This window comes from Leucoraja erinacea, chromosome 8, assembly GCF_028641065.1.
Source record: "Leucoraja erinacea ecotype New England chromosome 8, Leri_hhj_1, whole genome shotgun sequence".
Taxonomy (NCBI): domain Eukaryota; kingdom Metazoa; phylum Chordata; class Chondrichthyes; order Rajiformes; family Rajidae; genus Leucoraja; species Leucoraja erinaceus.
In genome coordinates this window covers 56602649-56622701 of record NC_073384.1, presented here as the reverse complement: position 1 = coordinate 56622701, position 20053 = coordinate 56602649, and the positions used below count along the sequence as shown (strand labels likewise).

The window sequence follows — 20053 nt, the reverse complement described above, 5'->3', positions numbered from 1 at the left end:
CCTCCTGTGTGACAGGGACCCAACGGGTCCCACTTAGTCTAGTACATTATAAATAGTGTATCAACAGTATACTCAATAAGATCCAGATTAGAAAATGTTGATATTGATCTAATTCCCCAGAACCCTTTATTTACTTCAAATATATACAAGCAACATGAAGTTATGTAACAAAATCTCAGAGTACGTCCAATCAGAGTTGACATTACTGTGTAAAGTGCACTGTACCATTTAAAGAGATGCACAGATTGATTCTCTGTTTAAAATGCTACTCAAGGAAAGGATTTCTAAATGCTTTTGCATTGATCAGCACATCCAGAATTTTTGGTCAACATAACTTATCAATAACCTGGTTTATTTGGTGATTTTCACCACACTTACCATTGGGAACAAGACGTATTCCCTGAGGAATTCCTGAGACTCATGCTGCCCATAATCTCCAAAATCAGCTGTGGAGAGAGAACAGATTGGCAAAAAGTGATTCCCACAATTACTATATGCTATTGCATGAATGGTAAATGTAAAATGTATGCTAATTAAGCCACAAATATTACATAAATACCAAATGTTTCAGTGGGGGTGAAGGTGCAAGCAATATTAATAACTAACATAATAAGAACATAAGTTACTGGGACATGACGATGACTACAAAGACCAGCAGCAATTAACAGTTAGTGACGGTAGCCAAGTAGCCAAGTGCTAGATAATAAGGTGTAGGAAGGAACTGCAGACGCTGGTTTAAATCAAAGATAGACACAAAATGCTGGAATAATTCAGGGTCTCAAGAAGGGTCTCGATCCGAAATGTCACCTATTCCTTCTTTCCAGAGATGTTGCCTGTCCCGCTGAGTTACTCCAGCAATTTGTGTCTATGCTTGTTAATATGAACAGGGCCAAACAATCTGCTGAAGGCAGCCAGGGAATTTAAACTCAGATATTTAAATAATTTGGTGACCATGAAGACACTAGATAGTTGTAAAAAACATCTGGTTCACAAATATCCAGGAAAGGAAATTTGATACCCTAATGCCCCTGTCCCACTTAGGAAACCTGAAAGGAAACCTGAACGGAACCCAAGGTTTCCGTGCGGTTCCCGGAGGTTTTTGCCAGTCTCCCTAATGGTCGAAAGTGGTTTCCGCTTCTTCTATGTTTCAGCGATTATTTAAAAAAATTCAAAACCGGCCGCGACTAAAAATGATCTCTGATCAAGAAGGCTCATCAGCGTCTCTTCTTCCTGAGGAGACTGAAGGTCCAGCGATCCTGGTGAATTTCGCTGCACCAAAGCATCCTTACCAACTGCATCACAGTATGGTATGGCAACTGCTCTGCCGACCGGAAGGCATTGCTGAAAAAAATACCGGTTCCACGCTCCCCTCCCGTTGTCCAAAGCAAAAAATCGACTGCTCTCACCCCAACCTGGACTGTTTACCCTCCTTTCTCCGTGCCGAAGCCAGGTCGAGGAACAGCTTCTTTCCGGCGGCTGTCACTCTAGTTCAACAAGGTACCTTGGTGAGAGGCCAATCACCACACCCCCCCCAGGTGGTTTTTTTTATTCAAATCGGCTATGTCGCTTCAAGGGACCGATTCGTTGTCTCTTTACACTGACAAAAATTAAAATTGAATCTGAATCTGAAAAATAGGTTGCCGTTTTAAAAAGCAGTAGTCGAAGCCGGTTGCGATGCTAGTTGAAGGTAGTTGCCAGAGGTTGCAGGTAGTGGAAGGTCTTACAGATTTTTAAAACGGCAACCTATTTTTAGTCGCGGCCGGTTTTGCATTTTTTGAAATAATCGCTGGAACATAGAAGAATCGGAAACTACTTGCGACCATTAGGGAGAGTGACAAAAACCTCCGGGAACCGCACGGAAACCTTGGGTGGGGCGCAAAGTCTCCAGAGGTTTCCGTTCAGGTTTCCTAAGTGGGACAGAGGCATAACCAGTTTGGTTCATCTGTGACTCCAGACGCACAGCAATATGGATAACTCTTGACGGCTTTCTGAAATACTCTTGCAAGTCACCCAGCTATACATAAATCAACTGTTAGACATAAATACAAGAACATAAAAAACTGGACCGGCCCACTGGCTGGGCAGTCCTTTCCACAGTGCATTAATTTCCAGTTACCCATCCTATACTCCTCAATAATATTTGGAATGTATTCTCAATCATACTTTTCATCCAATATACCAGAACCTATCATTATCCCTTGGCATGCAAGTCCTTGTTATTTAAATGGGACTCAAGATCCTTGACACCATGAGTCTTATAACATTAGGTGAAATGCAGGTGGTTACCACAATCCATCCTCCCTCAATGGACGATTCTATACCCTTTTATCTTGAAGAATCTTTAGAAATACTGATATACTCAGGTAGGCGGCTTCCAAATCTATCAGCAACGGACATAGCTGACAAACTGAGTCTGCAGCAGGAAGTGACAGTGATTTTGTCCTCAACAACTCACAAGAGACAACTGGGTCTTCACACTACAAGCCCTCATTACCATGGTGTAAAATGGTAACATAACTCCAGAATAGATCCAGCAGCTCAAAACCAGGCATCCTTGAGGGAACGAGAGACACCAGCAGCAGCAGCAGGCGTATATCTTATCGCAGTTTGTACCCTCAAGGCTAGGGGACTGCAGGTGCCAACTCAACAAAGCTACATTACACAGTGCTGTCCATGCCCTTTACAACAAAAGCAGCATGGAATAAATCTAAACTATATTTACTATTCAGACAAAAACTCTGCAGTCAGGCTCCGTCCTGAGCTTACTTGTGGTAGACGGCTAAATAGTGAAAAGCAAGACAAGCTCGTCTCAGAGTGTGGGTTTGCGGGGTAGTGGGAGTCACAGGGTGAGTGTTTTGGTGTGAGAGTCTGGGGACAAAGAGAAAAAGATGCAGGAAGGGAGGAGATATTTAGTTGAAATTGGTGAATTCAAAGTTCAATCCCAAAGCATTTTATAAGGATATTAAAAGCAAGAGGGTTACCAGTCCTGTGTAAGGCCACGGTGCAAGACTGAGGGAGAACTTAGGTAGGAGGGTGGCACAGTGGTGCAGCGGTAGAGTTGCTGCCTTACAGCGCCAGGGACTTGGATTCAATCGTGACGATGGGTGCTGGTTTTACGTAGTACGTATGTTCTCCCTGTGATCACGTGAGTTTTCCCCGGATGATCTAGTTTCCTCCCTCACTCCAAAGATGTATAGGTTTGTAAGTTAATTGGCTTGGGGAAAATTGTAAATTGTCCCTAGTGTGTAGGATAGTGTTAGTGCAGAGTGATCGCTGGATGGTGCGGACTCCGTGGTCCAAAAGACCAGTTTCCCCGCTGTATCACTAAAGTTTAAAGACTAATAAAGGTTGGATATACACAAGGAATGGCAGAACCTCTAGCAAATACTAAAGTAGAGAGATTTTAGGATTCTTGACTCTGACAATAGACAATAGGTGCAGGAGTGGGCCATTCGGTCCTTCGAGCCAGCACCGCCATTCACTGTGATCATGGCTGATCATCCACAATCTGTACCCCTTTCCTGCCTTCTCCCCATATCCCTTGACTCTACTATCTTTAAGAGCTCTCTTTAAAGCATCCAGAGAATTGGCCTTCACTACCCTCTGGCAACGTAGGCTGCCAAGGTGTTGAAGATGGCATCTGGGATACTAGCTTTCATCGGCCAAGGTATAGAATATTAAATTAGGAAGATCTTGATACATTTATAAAACATTGGTTGGATCACAGTTAGAGCATTTTGTATGGTTCTGGTTGTCGTACTATTGGAAAGACATACTGGAGAGAGTGCAGAAGAGATTCAGCAGGAAATTACTTGGAATAGAATGCTTCAGTAAGAAGGCAAGACTGGAGAAGCTGGGATTGTTTTCCCTGGAGCAGGGGAGACTTGGGGGGGGTGGGGGGTGGTAATCTAATAGTCATAACAAATTACAGGGAGCACAGAAAGGGTAGATGGTAAGAAACCATTCTCTAGATCAGGTGTGTAAAACTCGAGAGCATGGATTTAGGATACGAAGTAAAGCTTTTCGAGGAGATCTGCGAAATATTTTCTTTTCGACTAGGGTGTGGTTGGAATCTTGTACTCGCTGCTGAGTGGGTGGTGTTGGCAGATACTCAAAACATTTAAGTCATACCAAAATGGGCACTTGAATCACCAAAGGATAAAAGGCAATGGAACATGTTCTAGTAAAGGAGATTTTAATGGATAGGTATTTGATCGTTAATGTTGACAATTGACAAATGTAAATGTCAGTAATTTACATTTTTATAAATGCAGTTCCATACTCAATATTCGAGTGGTGTGTGTACTTTTGTGTTTTGTACCAAAGTTACAAACCGATCACTATGTGGCCATTATTTCTATGATTAAAACTATTGACTGACTATCTGCCACAATGGAGTGTTATATGGTTAGATTTAAGCACCAATGAAAACACTAGACTCTATATAAAGAGACTAGGTATCATACCAGCTCAAGTAATAGGAATAACTACTTTAATACAGCAGATGAAAATAATTCTTATTGATAAAGAGCAGCTTAAATAGGCAACGGTCTTGTGTCAATCAACATTCCCCGTACACAGGCTAAAGTTGTCAAAAGGAGATACAAGGAACTGCAGATGCTGGTTTACAAAAAAGGACACCGTTCTGGAATAACTGAGTGGGTCAGGCAGCAACTTTGGAAAACATGGATAGGTGATGTTTCAGGTTGGCAACCTTCCTGACTCGACTCAAAACATCACATTTTCTCCAGAGATGTAGTCTGACCTGCTGAGTTACTCTGACATTTTGTATCTATTTTTCATAACTTTAGCTTAGTTTAGATATACAGCATGGTAACAGGCCCTTCTGCCCACAGAGTCCACACTGACTATCGATCATCCATATACTAGTTCTATGTTATCCCACTTTCACCTCCGACACACTAGGGGCAATTTACAGAAGCCAATTAACCTACAAACCTGTGTTTAAGAGGGAACTGCAGATGCTGGAGAATCGAAGGTTACACAGAAAAACTGTTACACAGGTTACACAGAAAAACAGAGTTCAACTCCCCCTCCCACTCCACCTCCGACCTCTCTGTCCTGGGTCTCCTCCATGGCCACAGCGAGCAGCACCGGAAATTGGAGGAACAGCACCTCATATTCCGTTTGGGGAGTCTGCACCCCGGGGGCATGAACATCAAATTCTCCCAATTCTGTTAGTCCTTGCTGTCTCCTCCCCTTCCTCAGCTCCCCTGCTGTCTCCTCCCACCCTCCAGCCTTCTGGCTACTCCTCCTTTTCCCTTTCTTGTCCCCACCCACCCCCACCCCCGATCAGTCTGAAGAAGGGTTTCGGCCCGAAACGTTGCCTATTTCCTTCGCTCCATAGATGCTGCTGCACCCGCTGAGTTTCTCCAGTTTTTCTGTGTAACCTACAAACCTGCATGTCTTTGGAATGTGGGAGGAACCTGGAGAACCTGGAAAAAAACCCAGGCGGTCACAGGGAGAACATACAAATGTATTTAAGATGTGCTGTGCATGGAAAATTCAAGCCCGAATCCAAAACATGAGTTCCAAAAAAGGGAAAGAACATAAAGATTAATTTATATAATAGTCTATTCAGATTTCTGTGCTCAGGTTAGTACAACTTGCCAAAGCTATGTAACTATTGTCACTCTGGTTATTTCTACCAGGCACTTGTTATAAACTTTAAATGGCCATAAAACAGGTTTGCTACTCTTGTCAACATTGCATTTTAAAACAACATCAAATCTATCCTTTTAAGGAGAGTCATATAAATGACCTCAACAAACGCAGCTCTTGTTACACACTATAAACTAGATCTTGGGATTTCCTGAAGACTTAGCCCAGCTGCAGTGCATTCCTATCTCCGTTCACACCTATATGCCAATTTCACACTTTGTAGGTGCCAGGAATTCAATTCACCCTAATGGCATTTCGCTCCACAAAAGAGAGAGCATTTCTAAACAAGGAAATCCAGATTGTTCATTGCAGCAAGTAGAAAAGAAAGAGGAGTCTGCCCTTGGGACGTCTGCAATGGAGAGGAGACCGTTGCTCCCCTCTTTGCAGGGTGTGGATTTGCTAAGGGAGTCTGGAGAGGTCTGCAAGGGTCCCTGTCACGGTTTATTCCGAACAGCTCCGTCACAGACTCTGTGATTTACGGACTGTTCCCAGGGACGCATTCAGAGACCGACATCGAGTGCTGCTGGAAGGTCATCAATTCGGTGAAAGACGCTCTTTGGTCTGCCCGAGCGTTGTTGACCACCCAGCGGAACAAGATGTCCGTCGGGGAATGTTGCTGACTGGCCCGCTGCAGAAGTATGTACTGAGGGACACACTGAAGCTCGGTGCAGCCAACGCCAAGGCTCGGTGGGGGAGGACCACAGTCTAGGTTCCTTCCGCTGCTGGGCATGGGGGGGGGCAGGGTGTGATGGAGACACCCCTCAAAGGGAAGGGATTCCACTCCAGTGGCCCACATGAGTGGCAAGGGTGTGGGGTAAAATTGTGATTTAGGGAAACTATTGAATGTATGTATAGCCTCCGAGAATGTCGGATGCAGTTTTGTATGGATCATGCACTGTATATATTTATTTCTTGAATAAAGTATATTTTGAAATATTTAAAAAAGAGTTAAATTGTCTTTGGACTCTTCCACTCTTTCAGGATAACTTAAAGTGCTTCACAGGCAAGGAAATGCTTATAAAGTTGAAGTACTGCTCTTACGAAGGAAGGCAGCAGACAGCATGGATCGGCAAACCCTCATGTACCACAATGGAGTATCACATTTTCATTGTTTAGAAACATACGCAAAGACACCACAAGTAACATCCTTGCTGATTCAGGTTACTTTATTGCCATAAATACCAGAATACAATGAAACTCCTAGTTTGCATGAAACTCAGGGTAAACAGTAAATACAATAAGTATGCAATTAATACAACAATGAATGCAAAAACAGCAGAATGGTACAAAGACTGCAGTGCAAACTGAAGACGTATACAAAAATAGCAATGTGCAATAACAGAATGACCAAATGAGGAAAGAGTATGTGACAACACCACCAAGAACAGCGCGTGAAAGAGGTAATTGGTTCATGAGGCTGATAGCTGTGTGGAAGAAGCTCTTCTTTCAAGCTCCTGTTTGAGCTTTCAAACTCCTGTATCTTCTCCCAGATGGTAGAAGGGAGAAAAGGAAACGACCAGGGTGAAAGGCATCCTCCACGACAACTCCAGCCTCCCTGATGCAACGCATCATGAAGATGGATTGGACGGACAGAAGTGTGTACGGTACTGTATCAAAGATAGATACAGAAAGCAGGAGCAACACAGCAGGACAGGCAGTATCTCTGGATAGGAGGAATGGGTGATGTTTCGGGTCGAGACCCTTCTTCAGACTGAAGGAGGGACCCTGAAGAAGAGTCTCGACCCGAAACATCACCCATTCCTTCTCTGCAGAGATGCTGCCTGTCCCGCTGAGTTACTACAGCATTTTGTGTCTATCTTCGGATGGAAAGAAGTGGCAATGTTAGTGATGAACAGGGCTGAAATCACCACTCTCATAAGTATCAAGTGTTCAAGAGTAGAGCATCTGCCTTACCAGGTTGAGATGCATCCCATCTAAATGCTCTCCACTGCACAGCTATAGAAGTTAGAAAGAGTCCTTGTGGTCATGGTAAGTCTTCTCAGACACTTAACAAAGTAAGGTTAAAAAAAAAGTGGTATCATTGGCAAACTTAAAGATGAAGTTGGCGCTCTACTTGGCCATACAGGGAGTAGAGCAAAGGACTGAGCGTGCAATCTTGAGGAGCAAGATTGAAGGTCCGTGTGGAAGAAATTGTATAATCAGTTCTGACCAAACGAGATCTGGTAAGGTGTTCAAATTCTGTAAGACTGTTGGGAGACCAGAACAGGGCCCATCTCCAAGCTGATATCCAGGCCAATGCCATAGGATGCAGATCTTATTGCGATATATGCAAACAAATTTACTGTGCCCAGACACAAAAGCTGGAGTAACTCAGCGGGACAGGCAGCATCTCTGGAGAGAAGGAATGGGCGACGTTTCAGGTCGAGACCCTTTTTCAGACTCTGGAGAAGTCTGAAGAAGGGTCTCGACCCGAAATATCACCCATTCAATTCTTGAATGAGGAATTAAAACATTGGGGATGTAGGATGGAACTGCAGACGCTGGTTTAAACCGAAGATAGACACAAAATGCTGGAGTTAGTCAGCAGGACAGACAGGCTACCTGTGTTACACCAGCATTCTGTGTAAATCACTGGGGGTAGGCACTTCTGCTCGCTATCCAACAGGTTTTGCCCATAAATGCATGTGTTTAATCAGTTGTACAATTATACCTAATGTCACTATCCACTGATGATCATGAATAACGATGAGCCATTTCAGTGGGAGGTATTAAAAGATCTGATCTTAGCCTGGTATTTAGAATAACATTTTCTGAGTTTAAATAAAGAAATAGGCCTTAGTTGCAGCATTTTACAAGTAATTGATTCTATAGATAAAGGAATACATAGATAAGGCATGAAACATAATTTTATATACATTCCAATACCAATAAATTCATTTTACCGATTATAATTAGAAAACCTAAGCTATAAAACATAATTTTGCAAAACTCCCCTGCTGGTATAACTCCTCTAACTTTGAAAGTGGTTTGGAAAATTGAGCTTTCAGTTTTAATTTCATATCCTGACAGCAGTACCTTTATAGCATGAGCAAAGAAGCCAAACAAAACCATTATCGAAAATGTGATCCTCAATGAACAGACTTCTAAACTACTTTGCAACTCTTACCATCTTCAAATTGTGTGTAAAAAAATCTGACCAAGCTTCCTGTTATTCACTCTGTGTGGCTTTGGGGACAAATACATACAAATCTATGAATTAGATGCAGGAGTAGGCTATACAATCCTGTTCTGCCATTCAATAAGGTTTAATGTTTTGCATGCCTGCTTGTACCTTCAATTCCACATTTCATTATTGTACTTCCCTATCTGCAACCCCTGCTTATCAAGAATCCAACTACCTCAAATGTAAAAAAAATGTTTCATCACACTTTGAGGAAGCAAGTTGCACAGATCCACATTTTTTTTTAGATAAAACATTCACCTAATTTGTTTTAAATGGGTGACCCCTTATTTTTAAACAGAGATAATTAATTCTAGACTTCCCACATAAGATGAAGCATCCTGTGCATTCCTACATAATCAAGCCCCCCCCCCCCCCCCCCCCCCCCCCCCCCCCCCCTCAGGATTACAATGTTTGATAACTCTTCACTAATATGCCTTGGAATCTGTGTTTTTGCAATGTTAAAAACACTGTTGAAATGCAAATTATCCTTGCTGCTGGTCACTTAGGTGTAGTGGTGACAAAGTTACTGCTCCATCAAAGGTCCAGCCATTCGACAGAGTTGTTGAAACTAAGCCCATCTGCTCTCTCGTGGTGATATTGGATGACCACATGGCACTGTTAGAAGAAGTGTCTAGAGGCGCAATTCAATCAGATGGGTGACAGCGGCAGACCCCAAGTACAATCAGAGACTACAAGGCAAAATTGATGACACATTTTTACAGATGAGCTTCATGCTTTTTGTGCCCGTTTTGAACAGGCAAATTAAATTAATGTCCTCCAAATCCCCATCTTCTTTGACCCATACATCTCAGACGCAGAAGTGAGATCTGCTTTCACGAGTGTAAACTCTCAGAAAGCAGTCGGCATGGATGGAGTCACTGGATGAGTTCTGGAAATATGCAGCAATCAAATGGCCACAGTACTCATTGGCAACTTCAACCTCTCACTTCAACAGTCTACTGACACCATTTACTTCAAGGAAATGCCCATCAATCAAATCCCCCTGGACCTGTCTCTATCACCGCCAACCAGTGACTCTAACATCAAACCTAGGGAAACCTAGCCAGCCATCGAAAATACACACAAAATGCTGGAGTAACTCAGCGGGACAGGCAACATCTCTGGATAGAAGGAATGGGTGACGTTTCGGGTCAAGACCCTTCTTCAGACCCGAAACGTCACCCATTCCCTCTATCCAGAGATGTTGCCTGTCCCGCTGAGTTACTCCAGCATTTTGTGTATATCTTCGGTGTAAACGAGCATCTGCAGTTCTTTCCTACACATCAGTGGCTAGAAACAGAATGATAGTCATAATAACCATACAACCTTGTTATAATATCTAACCAGCAACCTGTTTCCTATGTCACATTGGAACCAGATACGAGCGGGCTTGAGGCAGCTTTCAATCCCTTTAGTTATTATCTTCTGACACAACCACAGCTCAACCATTCTCAGGGTTTAAAGATTAAGTGTCAGTTCCAGTTTTTATTAAAACAATATTTATCAACAGCTAAGTCCCCCCGCCCTCCTCTCTTCCCTTCAAATATAATGCCGGTAACTTGAAAGGGAAGTTGCAGTTCCTTCTTACATGCAAGTTGAAAGGGAGTTTGGTGACTACATTCCAAGATATTTGAAATAAATTAATTTGTTGCATTCATTTCTGAAAATAAGATAAACCATTTTTGGAACCAACAAAGGTGGAGTCGAGTGTTTAATTGCCATATGGACTGACAATGGAACAATAAAGTCAGTTAAATATAATCGAGCAAAATCGGTAAATCCATAACCTTAATGCCAGTGCAATGAAAAGGAAAGACTGCAATTCTTATAATCATCTACTGACCTTGCACAGCTAAACCAGCTAGCCTGATTCCTTGCTCCAATGTACAGGGTAGACGTCCATCGAGTACATCTTTCTTAACTTGAAGGTAATACTGATACCTGAAATATGAAAACAAAATATCATTGTTAAGTGCTAATAATAAATTGAAAAATAAGCCAATTATTTTTGTTTTTTTGTATAGTTTTTTTTTAAAATATAGATCATCATATCAGAACAATAAATAAAACTAGGCAACAGAGAATAAAATAAGCAAACAGCATGCCCTGTAGTACTTTAAGTGTTAACTAAAAGTGCAAATGAAAAGATTGAGTTGAGTGTTCATTTCTCTCCACAGATGCTGCCTAACCTACTGAGTTCCTCCAGCAGTTTAGTTTTAGTTTAGTTTAGCTTAGTTTGGACATACAGCAAGGAAACGGACCCTTCAGCCCACCAAGTCTGCGCCGACTAGTGACCCCCGCACATTACCACTATCCTACTCACGCTAGGGACAATTTACAATTTTGCCAAGCCAATTAACATACAAATCTGCACGTCTTTGGAGTGTGGGAAGAAACTGGAGCTCCCAGGGAAAACCCACACAGGTCACGGAGAGAAAGGACAAACTCCATACAGACAGGCATCCGTAGAAAGGATCAAACCCGGGCCTCTGGCACTGTAAGGCAACAACTCTACCACTGCACCATCGTGCCACACATTATTTGCTTGCTTCAGATTCCAGAATCAGCAGTCTCCTGTCACAAGGTGAGGATCATGCCTTGCTCGGGCTAATGCCATAAGAATTATCATATGATCAGTTGCTAATCTCAATATAGATGATTATCTTAACACTGAGGAAAGAGCCAGTAATGTTTATTGTATATGCATTTACTGTCTAATGTTATTGACTGAACAAGGGCCTTTTTTGTCAATATATATTTACTACACAGCAGATGTTAACATGATACTGGAGAAATCCTTCTCTTACCTGTTGCTTTACAGTGAATTATTTGCACATTTATGGTTATGCTAGTGTCAGCATTCCAGGATCATACAATGACCCTAAGGTAGGCACAAAATGCTGGAGTAACTCAGCGGTTCAGGCAGCATCTCTGGAAAGAAGAAATGGGTGACTTTTCTGGTCAAGACCCTTCTTCAGTCTTTCCTTCTCTCCAGAGATGCTGCCCGTCCCTCTGAGTTACTCCAGCATTTTGTGTCTATATTCGGAGTAAACCAGCATCTGCAGTTCCTTCCTACATATACAATAACCCACTGTGTTACTACAGCACGTTTACTAGGTTGTTGCTGAACAAATGCTGCCATAATGGAAATGTGCTTTCACTGTTAGTTGTTACCAAGAGTTACCACATGTACTACAGCCTGACATCAGTGCATTGACTGTTTTCTAACCACACGACACCACCATTATAAATACTGCACGCTGCAAAATATTCAGTATACGGCTGCCTTCCATTTACTGAGATCATGCAGGAAGAGATTCTTCCCAGCTAATAAAAATAAATTATATTTCTACATGGTTCAATGGAAATCTTCCATTCTATTATCTTTGTGAATCCATCTACAAATTCAATGAAAATAAGCAACACCATTGTTTCATTTCCATCTAATATCCAAATATCATAAATAAGACTGCCAAGTACTGTCTCAATTGACCTCCAATATCATTTGCAAAATTATGTAACCCAACAGCTATGGCCCAAAAAATAACAGTGCCGTGCAATTTTAAACTGATAACATCCACAAGGATAGAGGACTGTATCTACTTATCCTCCAGTGGACAAGGATGGCGGACGTGGGAGTTTACTCACTTTCCCAAAGTGCAGGTATCCATTGGTATTAGTTTATTATTGTCATGTATATTGAAATAGCAAAATGTTCTGTTTGCGTACTAGCTGGTCAAAGCGTACTATGTATCAGTACAATCAATCAAGTACAGCAAATAGAAAAGTACCAGAATGCAGAATATAGTGCCATATTTGTCTAGTTCATGTTCAAGTGAGTTTATTGCCATGTGCCCCTGATAGGGCAATGAAATTCTTGCCTTGCTTCAGCACAGAACATAATAGGCATTTACTACAAAACAGATCAGTGTGTCCATATACCATAATATAAATATATACACACATGAATAAATAAACTGATAAAGTGCAAATAACAGATAATGGGTTATTAATAATCAGAGTTTTGTCCGAGCCAGATTTAATGGCCTGATGGCTGTGGGGATGTAACTATTCCTGAACCTGGTTGTTGCAATCTTCAGGCTCCTGTACCTTCTACCTGAAGGTAGCAGGGAGATGAGTGTGTGGCCAGGATGGTGTGGGTCTTTGATGATACTGCCAGCCTTTTTGAGGCAGCGACTGCGATAAATGGAATCCTCGATGGAAGGAAGGTCAGAGCCGATGATGGACTGGGCAGTGTTTACTACTTTTTATAGTCTTTTCCTTTCCAGGGTGCTCAAGTTGCCGAACCAAGCCACGATGCATCCGGCCAGCATGCTCTCTACTGTGCACCTGTAGAAGTTAGAGAGAGTCCTCCTTGACAAACCGACTCTCCGTAATCTTCTCAGGAAGTAGAGGCGCTGATGATTGCATTAGTGTTCTCGGACCAGGAAAGATCTTCAGAGATGTGCACGCACGTCTATTTATTGAGTATGTGTGTGTATGTGTATTTATACACACTGAAGTATTTTCTTTTTATCTCCCGTTATGTATCATGTTTGCATAATCTGTTGTGCTGCAGCAAGTAAGAATTTCATTGTCCTATCTGGGACATACGACAATAAAACACCCTTGACTTGACTCTTCACAGCTTCAGAAAAGAGCAGGAATAAAATTCAGGATCTGCCATGAAGAGGTTGGAAGATCAGGACCACACCCTTGCTTATGGGAGGACTATTCAGTAGTCTGATCTCAGCGCGGAAAAAGTTGTTCCTAAATCTGGTGATACACACTTTCAAGCCTTTGCATCTTCTGCTCAACGGAAAAGAGAAGTGGGAATGACCAGGATAAAAAATGGTCCTTGATCACGTGGGCTGCTTTCCTGAGGCAGTGTGAAGTGTAGACGGAGTTGATGGGTGGGTTTGGCGGGGAATAATTTGTGTGAAGGGCAGGGGTACATCCCCGATTCCCTTCAATGTCTCGCTGTTTTGGGCAAAGATTTTGCCAAGCCAAGCTGTGATGCACCCCGATATGATGCTTTCTACAGTGCATCTCTAGAAGCACTCGGGTAAATAATACTTCTTATGAAATATCCCTGGCAACCTCCTGCCAGGAGCAGCAACTGGTAGAGTCTCCATGGCACTCTAAAGCCCCTGTCCCACTTAGGAAACCTGAACGGAAACCTCTGGAGACTTTGCGCCCCACCCAAGGTTTCCGTGCGGTTTCCGGAGGTTGCAGGTGGTTGCCGGAGGTTGCAGGTAGTGGAAGCAGGTAGGGAGACTGACAAAAACCTCCGGGAACCGCACAGAAACCTTGGTGCCACTGTGTTGTGTTGTGTCGTGGACTTTCTGTGTTTGTGCTTTTTTTTAAATTCAATTTTATTTTTTTAATATGTTTTAATATTTATTATTTATTTATTTTTATGATACTGACTGTAAAGGGAAATTCATTTCGTTGTCTCTAATTGAGACAATGACAATAAATTTGAATACAATACAAGGTTGGGGCGCAAAGTCTCCAGAGGTTTCCGTTCAGGTTTCCTAAGTGGGACAGGGCATTACTCAAAAAGTATGCATCCTGTGGTCACCGTTTTTCCAGCAGTTGCCAAAGTGTCTGTGTCCCTCTGGAAAGACTTCCTCTCGTCATCAAAGTATTCAATCTCATAGTGGCATTATGAGTGTTGGAGTTCCCCCAGTTAAGGTAAGGAATTCCAAATGCTGGAGTCCTATAAATTAACAGTAAAGTTTTTGTGAGCATCTGCCTTAAGTACACTGGCTTACATTTTGCTGCTTGCTAGCTGTCTCTTCATAGTCATTGAATTTGCTAATTTAGTTTGGAAATATTAGTGCCTTTTTGGTATGTACATTCTCTTTGTGTTTTGAAATGGGTTTGTTTTACAGCCAAGTGAGCACCAAGAGTTGGCAGCGTGTGGCTTGTAATCAATGTCCGTCCATTACAAATGTAGGCCAAGTGATTGAGCAGTAACTCACACTGACATTGCAACAGTGTAGCATCAGACAGAGAAATTTCACAACAGTGCTTTGGGAAATTTGCAACTGGAGATCTCAAGCTTTACGGGGCTTTCAAAAAAAAAGGATAGATTGACAAAGAATGATTTATTAGCGCCTATACTAAAGCATTCCAATATGTTCATGAGCCCCGTGGAAATGGTAGTATCTAAGAGATGTTAGCACATATGATGCAGCATGATTTAGTTTAGTGTAGTTTAGTTTAGAGATACAGGTACAGTGCTCTCCATAATGTTTGTGGCAAAGTCCCATCGTTTATTTATTTGCCTCTGTACTCCACAATTTGAGATTTGTAAAAGAAAATAAATCACATGTGGTTAAAGTGCACATTGTAAGATTTTAATAAAGGCCATTTTTATAACTTTTGGTTTCACCATGTAGAAATTACAGCAGTGTTTATACATAGTCCCCCCCATTCAGGGCACCATAATGTTTGGGACACAGCAATGTCATGTAAATGAAAGTAGTCATGTTTAGTATTTTGTTGCATATCCTTTGCATGCAATGACTGCTTGAAATCTGCGATTCATGGAAATCACCAGTTGCTGGGTGTCTTCTCTGGTGATGCTCTGCCAGGCCTGTATTGCAGCCATCTTTAGCTTATGCTTGTTTTGGGGGCTAGTCCCCTTCAGTTTTCTCTTCAGCATACAAAAAGCATGCTCAATTGGGTTCAGATTGGGCCACTCAAGAATTTACCATTTTTTTAGTTTTGTAAAACTCTTTTGTTGCTTTAGCAGTATGCTTGTGACCATTGTCTTGCTGTAGAATGAACTGTCGGCCAATTAGTTTTTTGAGCAGATAGGGTGTGTCTAAACAATTCAAAATTCATTATGCTGCTATAGGGCTGCCAACATTGGGTGAGAGTTGGGAGTGTGAAATTGCGAGAGACCAAGCCCGAGGGAGCGTAGTAACCGGGGAGAGGGTGTGAGAGGAGGGTGTCCGCCCTCCCATTGGTACGGAGCTTTTGCATTTTTCAACTTGAAATTATGCAATATGGTGCATACTGTAGCAAGTCTTTTAACTTACACTTGAATGCAATATTTATGCTTTAAATTGGATTAGGTATGAATAAGGTTAGACTAAATTACATTCCTAATTACATTCCACAGTAGAGCCCAGGCTCTGATCAACACATGCAGCACATGAATGTTCTTAGTATATTCATGTATGGAAATCAGATTATAATCAAACACTTGGCCCATGTTGACCAACCTGGGTCTCACTGCACACCTGGTACTACTCCTGTCCCTGACTCCAGTTGCATACCTTCTCTCATTCCTGACGCTGACTCCAGCATTACACCTGGTCCCAGCTTTGACTGCACACTAAGTACTATTCCAAACCTTGACTCTGGATGCACAGTTGGCCTAGCTCCTAGCCCCTTTGCACTGACAATATATCTAGCCCACACATAAAGCCCCATATCTGACCCCCTGGACTTCAACTATTACGTTCAAGTCCACAGGTGCTTATCTAATGCAGTAAACCTTTATGGGGCACTTCACAGACCAAATTATGTATTACAAAATTTGCTACATCCATTGGCTTCCTTGTTATCTAACATGCTAGTTACTTTGTCAAAGAAGTCATCAATTGGTTGAACACAATTTCTCATCCGTAAAATTATACTCACTCAGTTGTATAAGTATTCTGTTACCATTTCTTTCATTTTCCTCACAAACTGTCCTGAAGTCATTTTCACCCCCAATATTTTCAGTATTTTGCTGTCTTCCTCTCAGCTGGGACTTTTCCGAAATGCAAAGTCCAATAACTATATATTTAAGCAATATTATTCTATTAAATGTGATCTTGAGAGTACATCATACTTTCTGTGGTATTCATAACACAACAATGATAAAAAGATCTTTGTTTTAATTGCACCTACCAATATTATATTACAGTTAATATGTACCGATGACAAATTTTTGTTCCAATGTTCCCCATTCCCAATTACTTTTACATTGAAGTGATTGAAATCCAAGTGAAGTTTAAATGGCATCATAAAAGTAAAACCTCCGGAATGGATGATATTCATTACGTGGTTGGTTGGTGTCAGTATCAGCACAATTACTATATTAAATTTTGAATCTTCAGATGTCCTGGTTCAAGCTAAAATTAAAGACAAATAATAATCTCCTCACACATTCCCCTGCAAGTATCTCTCTCACTCCTTTAAAATATGCACCTTCTTTGAACAAGCTCTTAAATATCGCATCAGTTTCCATCTGATTACATGCCTTGAGGATGTTCATCTACATGTTCAATTAATAAAACAATGCGATTAGGGACATTTCTATTCAACCCGTCAAATAAATTGGGGGGCATTTAGAAATAGTCAGTGAGGTAACCAAACATAATAGTTGAGTGGCAAATTACAATGGTGCTGCCTTCCCAATATTTAACTGAAGGAAATAATGGGTTAACGGGGCTGTATGTTGTGACAGAAACCTGACACCTTGCATGTCATTTTAATATTACACTTATCCCATCCCCCTGGATGTTCCGGATAAATAAATTAAGGTTTTGTCAACTAATTACAAATCAGGCTAATTACAAATCAATAACATTAGCCAACTTCGAAACATGAAGCGCTAAGCATTGGGATCCAGACATCACGGACAACTGGCCTCAGTTCCCCGCTCACATCTGGCAGTGTTCTCCGTCTGAACCAGGGGCCGCAGAGCGTTTTTGAAAGTGGTGAGGCTGAGCCTGGTGATGGAGTGGAGCAACCAAGTGGGGAGAGGGTGTGGAAGTAGGGTGTTCCCCCTCCCAGGGTAGGGACTTTTTGAAATTTGATGTATTAAAATCATGTTTTAGTGCATTGTAGAAGTATGATTTCAATGTTTTTTGTATGAAGTATTTTGAAGAGATAACTTTTTAAGGAGTAACTTTTTTCATACAAAGGGTGGTGGGTATATGGAACAAGCTGCCAGAGGAGGTAGTTGATGCAGGGACCATCCCAACATTTAAGAAACAGTTAGACTGATACATGGATAGGACAGGTTTGGAGGTATGGACCAAAAGCAGGTAGCGTAGCTGGGACATGTTGGCGGGTGTGGGCAAGTTGCACCGAAGGGCCTGTTTTCACACTGTATCACTCTATGACTACATTATACCTTCATCATGCATGAATGCTTCAAAATAAAGTGATCGAGGTTTATTGCCATATACTCAAGCATAGAAACATAGAAAACAGATGTAGGAATAGGCCATTCGGCCCTTCGAGCCAGCACTACCATTCAATCTGATCATGGCTATTCATCTGAAGTCAATACCTCTTTCCTGTTTTTTATCCCCATATCCCTTGATTTCATTAGCCTCAAGAACTAAATGTAACTCTCTCTTGAAATCATCCAGTGAATTGGCCTGCACTGCCTTCTGTGGCAGAGAATTCCACAGATTCACAACTCTCTGCGTGAAGAAAGTTTGCCCTCATCTCAGTCTTAAATGGCCTACCCTTTATTCTTAAACTGTGGCCCCTGGTTCTGAACTCCCCCAACATTGGGAACATTTTTCCTGCAGTTACAGTAAGTGAAAATCTAGCAGGCAAGCAGGATGCTTTCTCCAACCACCCCCATTTGAAGTCCACTATCTTCCACCATTTCTACCCAGTGCTTGGTACTTACTTCCAGCAGCCACTGGTTGTCCTCCAGGATGCATTGAGCCGCAGCCTGATCCATGCCAGTCTCCTAGGCGAATTTGGCACAGAGTCTCTCACGGCAGCGGTGCAACATTTCCGACGCCTCCGATGGCCCGGGACTCTTGCACTGAGGCTGCTCCATGGCCGGAGCTGCAGCGAGCGACTCGCCAGCTCCGCAAACACTCGCCAGCCCCGCAGACACTAGCCAGCCCTGGCTCCCAGCATCTATCCCCGTCCACTGCTTCTATCCCTCCCTCAGCCCCGGCTCACCAATACCTGCGGCCCATGCAGTTTATATGAGTTTTGACATTTTCGTTGATCACAGAATTTCTCACGACAGAGCGTGAGAAATTTGTGATCAGCATGGGAGCGTGAGAATTTGTCGAAATGCATTTTTCTCACGCTCAAAGCATGAGAGTTGGTAGCCCTGCTACTACCATCAGCAGTTGTATCATCAATGACGATGTGAGCCAGTACCTTCAGCAGCCATACATGCCCAGGCCCTAACACCCCCACCACCGTGTTTCACAGATGAGGTGGTATGCTTTGGATCTTGGGCAGTTCCTTCTCTCCTCCATACTTTGCTCTTGTCATCACTCTGATATGTTAATCTTCATCTCATCTGTCCACAAGACCTTTTTCCAGAACTGTGGCTGCTCTTTTAAGTACTTCTTGGCAAACTGCAACCGGGCCATCCTATTTTTGCGGCTAATCAGTGTTTTGCATTTTCTAGTGTAGCCTCTGTATTTCTGTTCACAAAGTCTTCTGCGGACAGTGGTCATTGACAAATCCACACCTGAAGAGTGTTTCTGATCTGTCGGAAGGTGTTTGGGGATTTTTCTTTATTATAGAGAGAATTCCTCTATCAACAGCTATGGAGGTCTTCCTTGGCCTGCCAGTCCCTTTGCGATTAGTAAGCTCTCCAGTGCTCTCTTTCTTCTTAATGATGTCCCAAACAGCTGATTTTGGTAAGCCTAAGGTTTGGCTGATGTCTCCAACATTTTTATTGTTGTTTCTCAGTCTCATAATGGCTTCTTTGACTTTCATTGGCACAACTTTGGTCCCCATGTTGATAAACAGCAATACAAGTTTCCAAAGGTGATGGAAAGACTGGAGGAAACACTAGGTACTGAGAGCTCTCTATGCCTGCTTTAAGGAGACCCTTCTTGATGTTGATTCCATAGTTTAAAATATTCTGTATGAAATACCGATTATCCTAACTGATTCTTACGGATAAAGACACCCTAAAAGTAAGGTATATTACCCTACATCCTGTAGAAGCAGATTAAAATCTCTTAGCAGGCATCAGTAAAGGACTCATAAAGTCACGTAGCCAGCATTGCAGACAGTATGTAAAGTATTTAAAATGTACAATAAACATTCTCCCATACAATGCCCTGGTGTTTGAGTTGCTAATCAGAATCTTGGTTTAAGGATGATGCCCTTGGTTAATGTTTACGTACATGACTGCCGGGGTTGTGATAACATGCCTGAACAAAGCTGTAATTACAAGACTCTCTT

General features: G+C 42.2%; 1 protein-coding gene across 2 annotated transcripts in view; it reads right to left on the bottom strand.

The window, feature by feature from the left end:
* The window catches only part of LOC129699727 (tyrosine-protein phosphatase non-receptor type 14-like), a 183488-nt gene that overhangs the window by 44952 nt on the left and 118483 nt on the right, over window positions 1-20053 (bottom strand). For both annotated transcript variants that reach the window (XM_055639749.1, XM_055639751.1), the window contains 2 exons: window positions 10710-10807; window positions 379-446 (listed from right to left, as the gene is read on the bottom strand). In XM_055639749.1, coding sequence (XP_055495724.1) covers window positions 379-446; window positions 10710-10807 — 166 coding nt within the window. The remainder of the gene's footprint in view (window positions 1-378; window positions 447-10709; window positions 10808-20053) is intronic.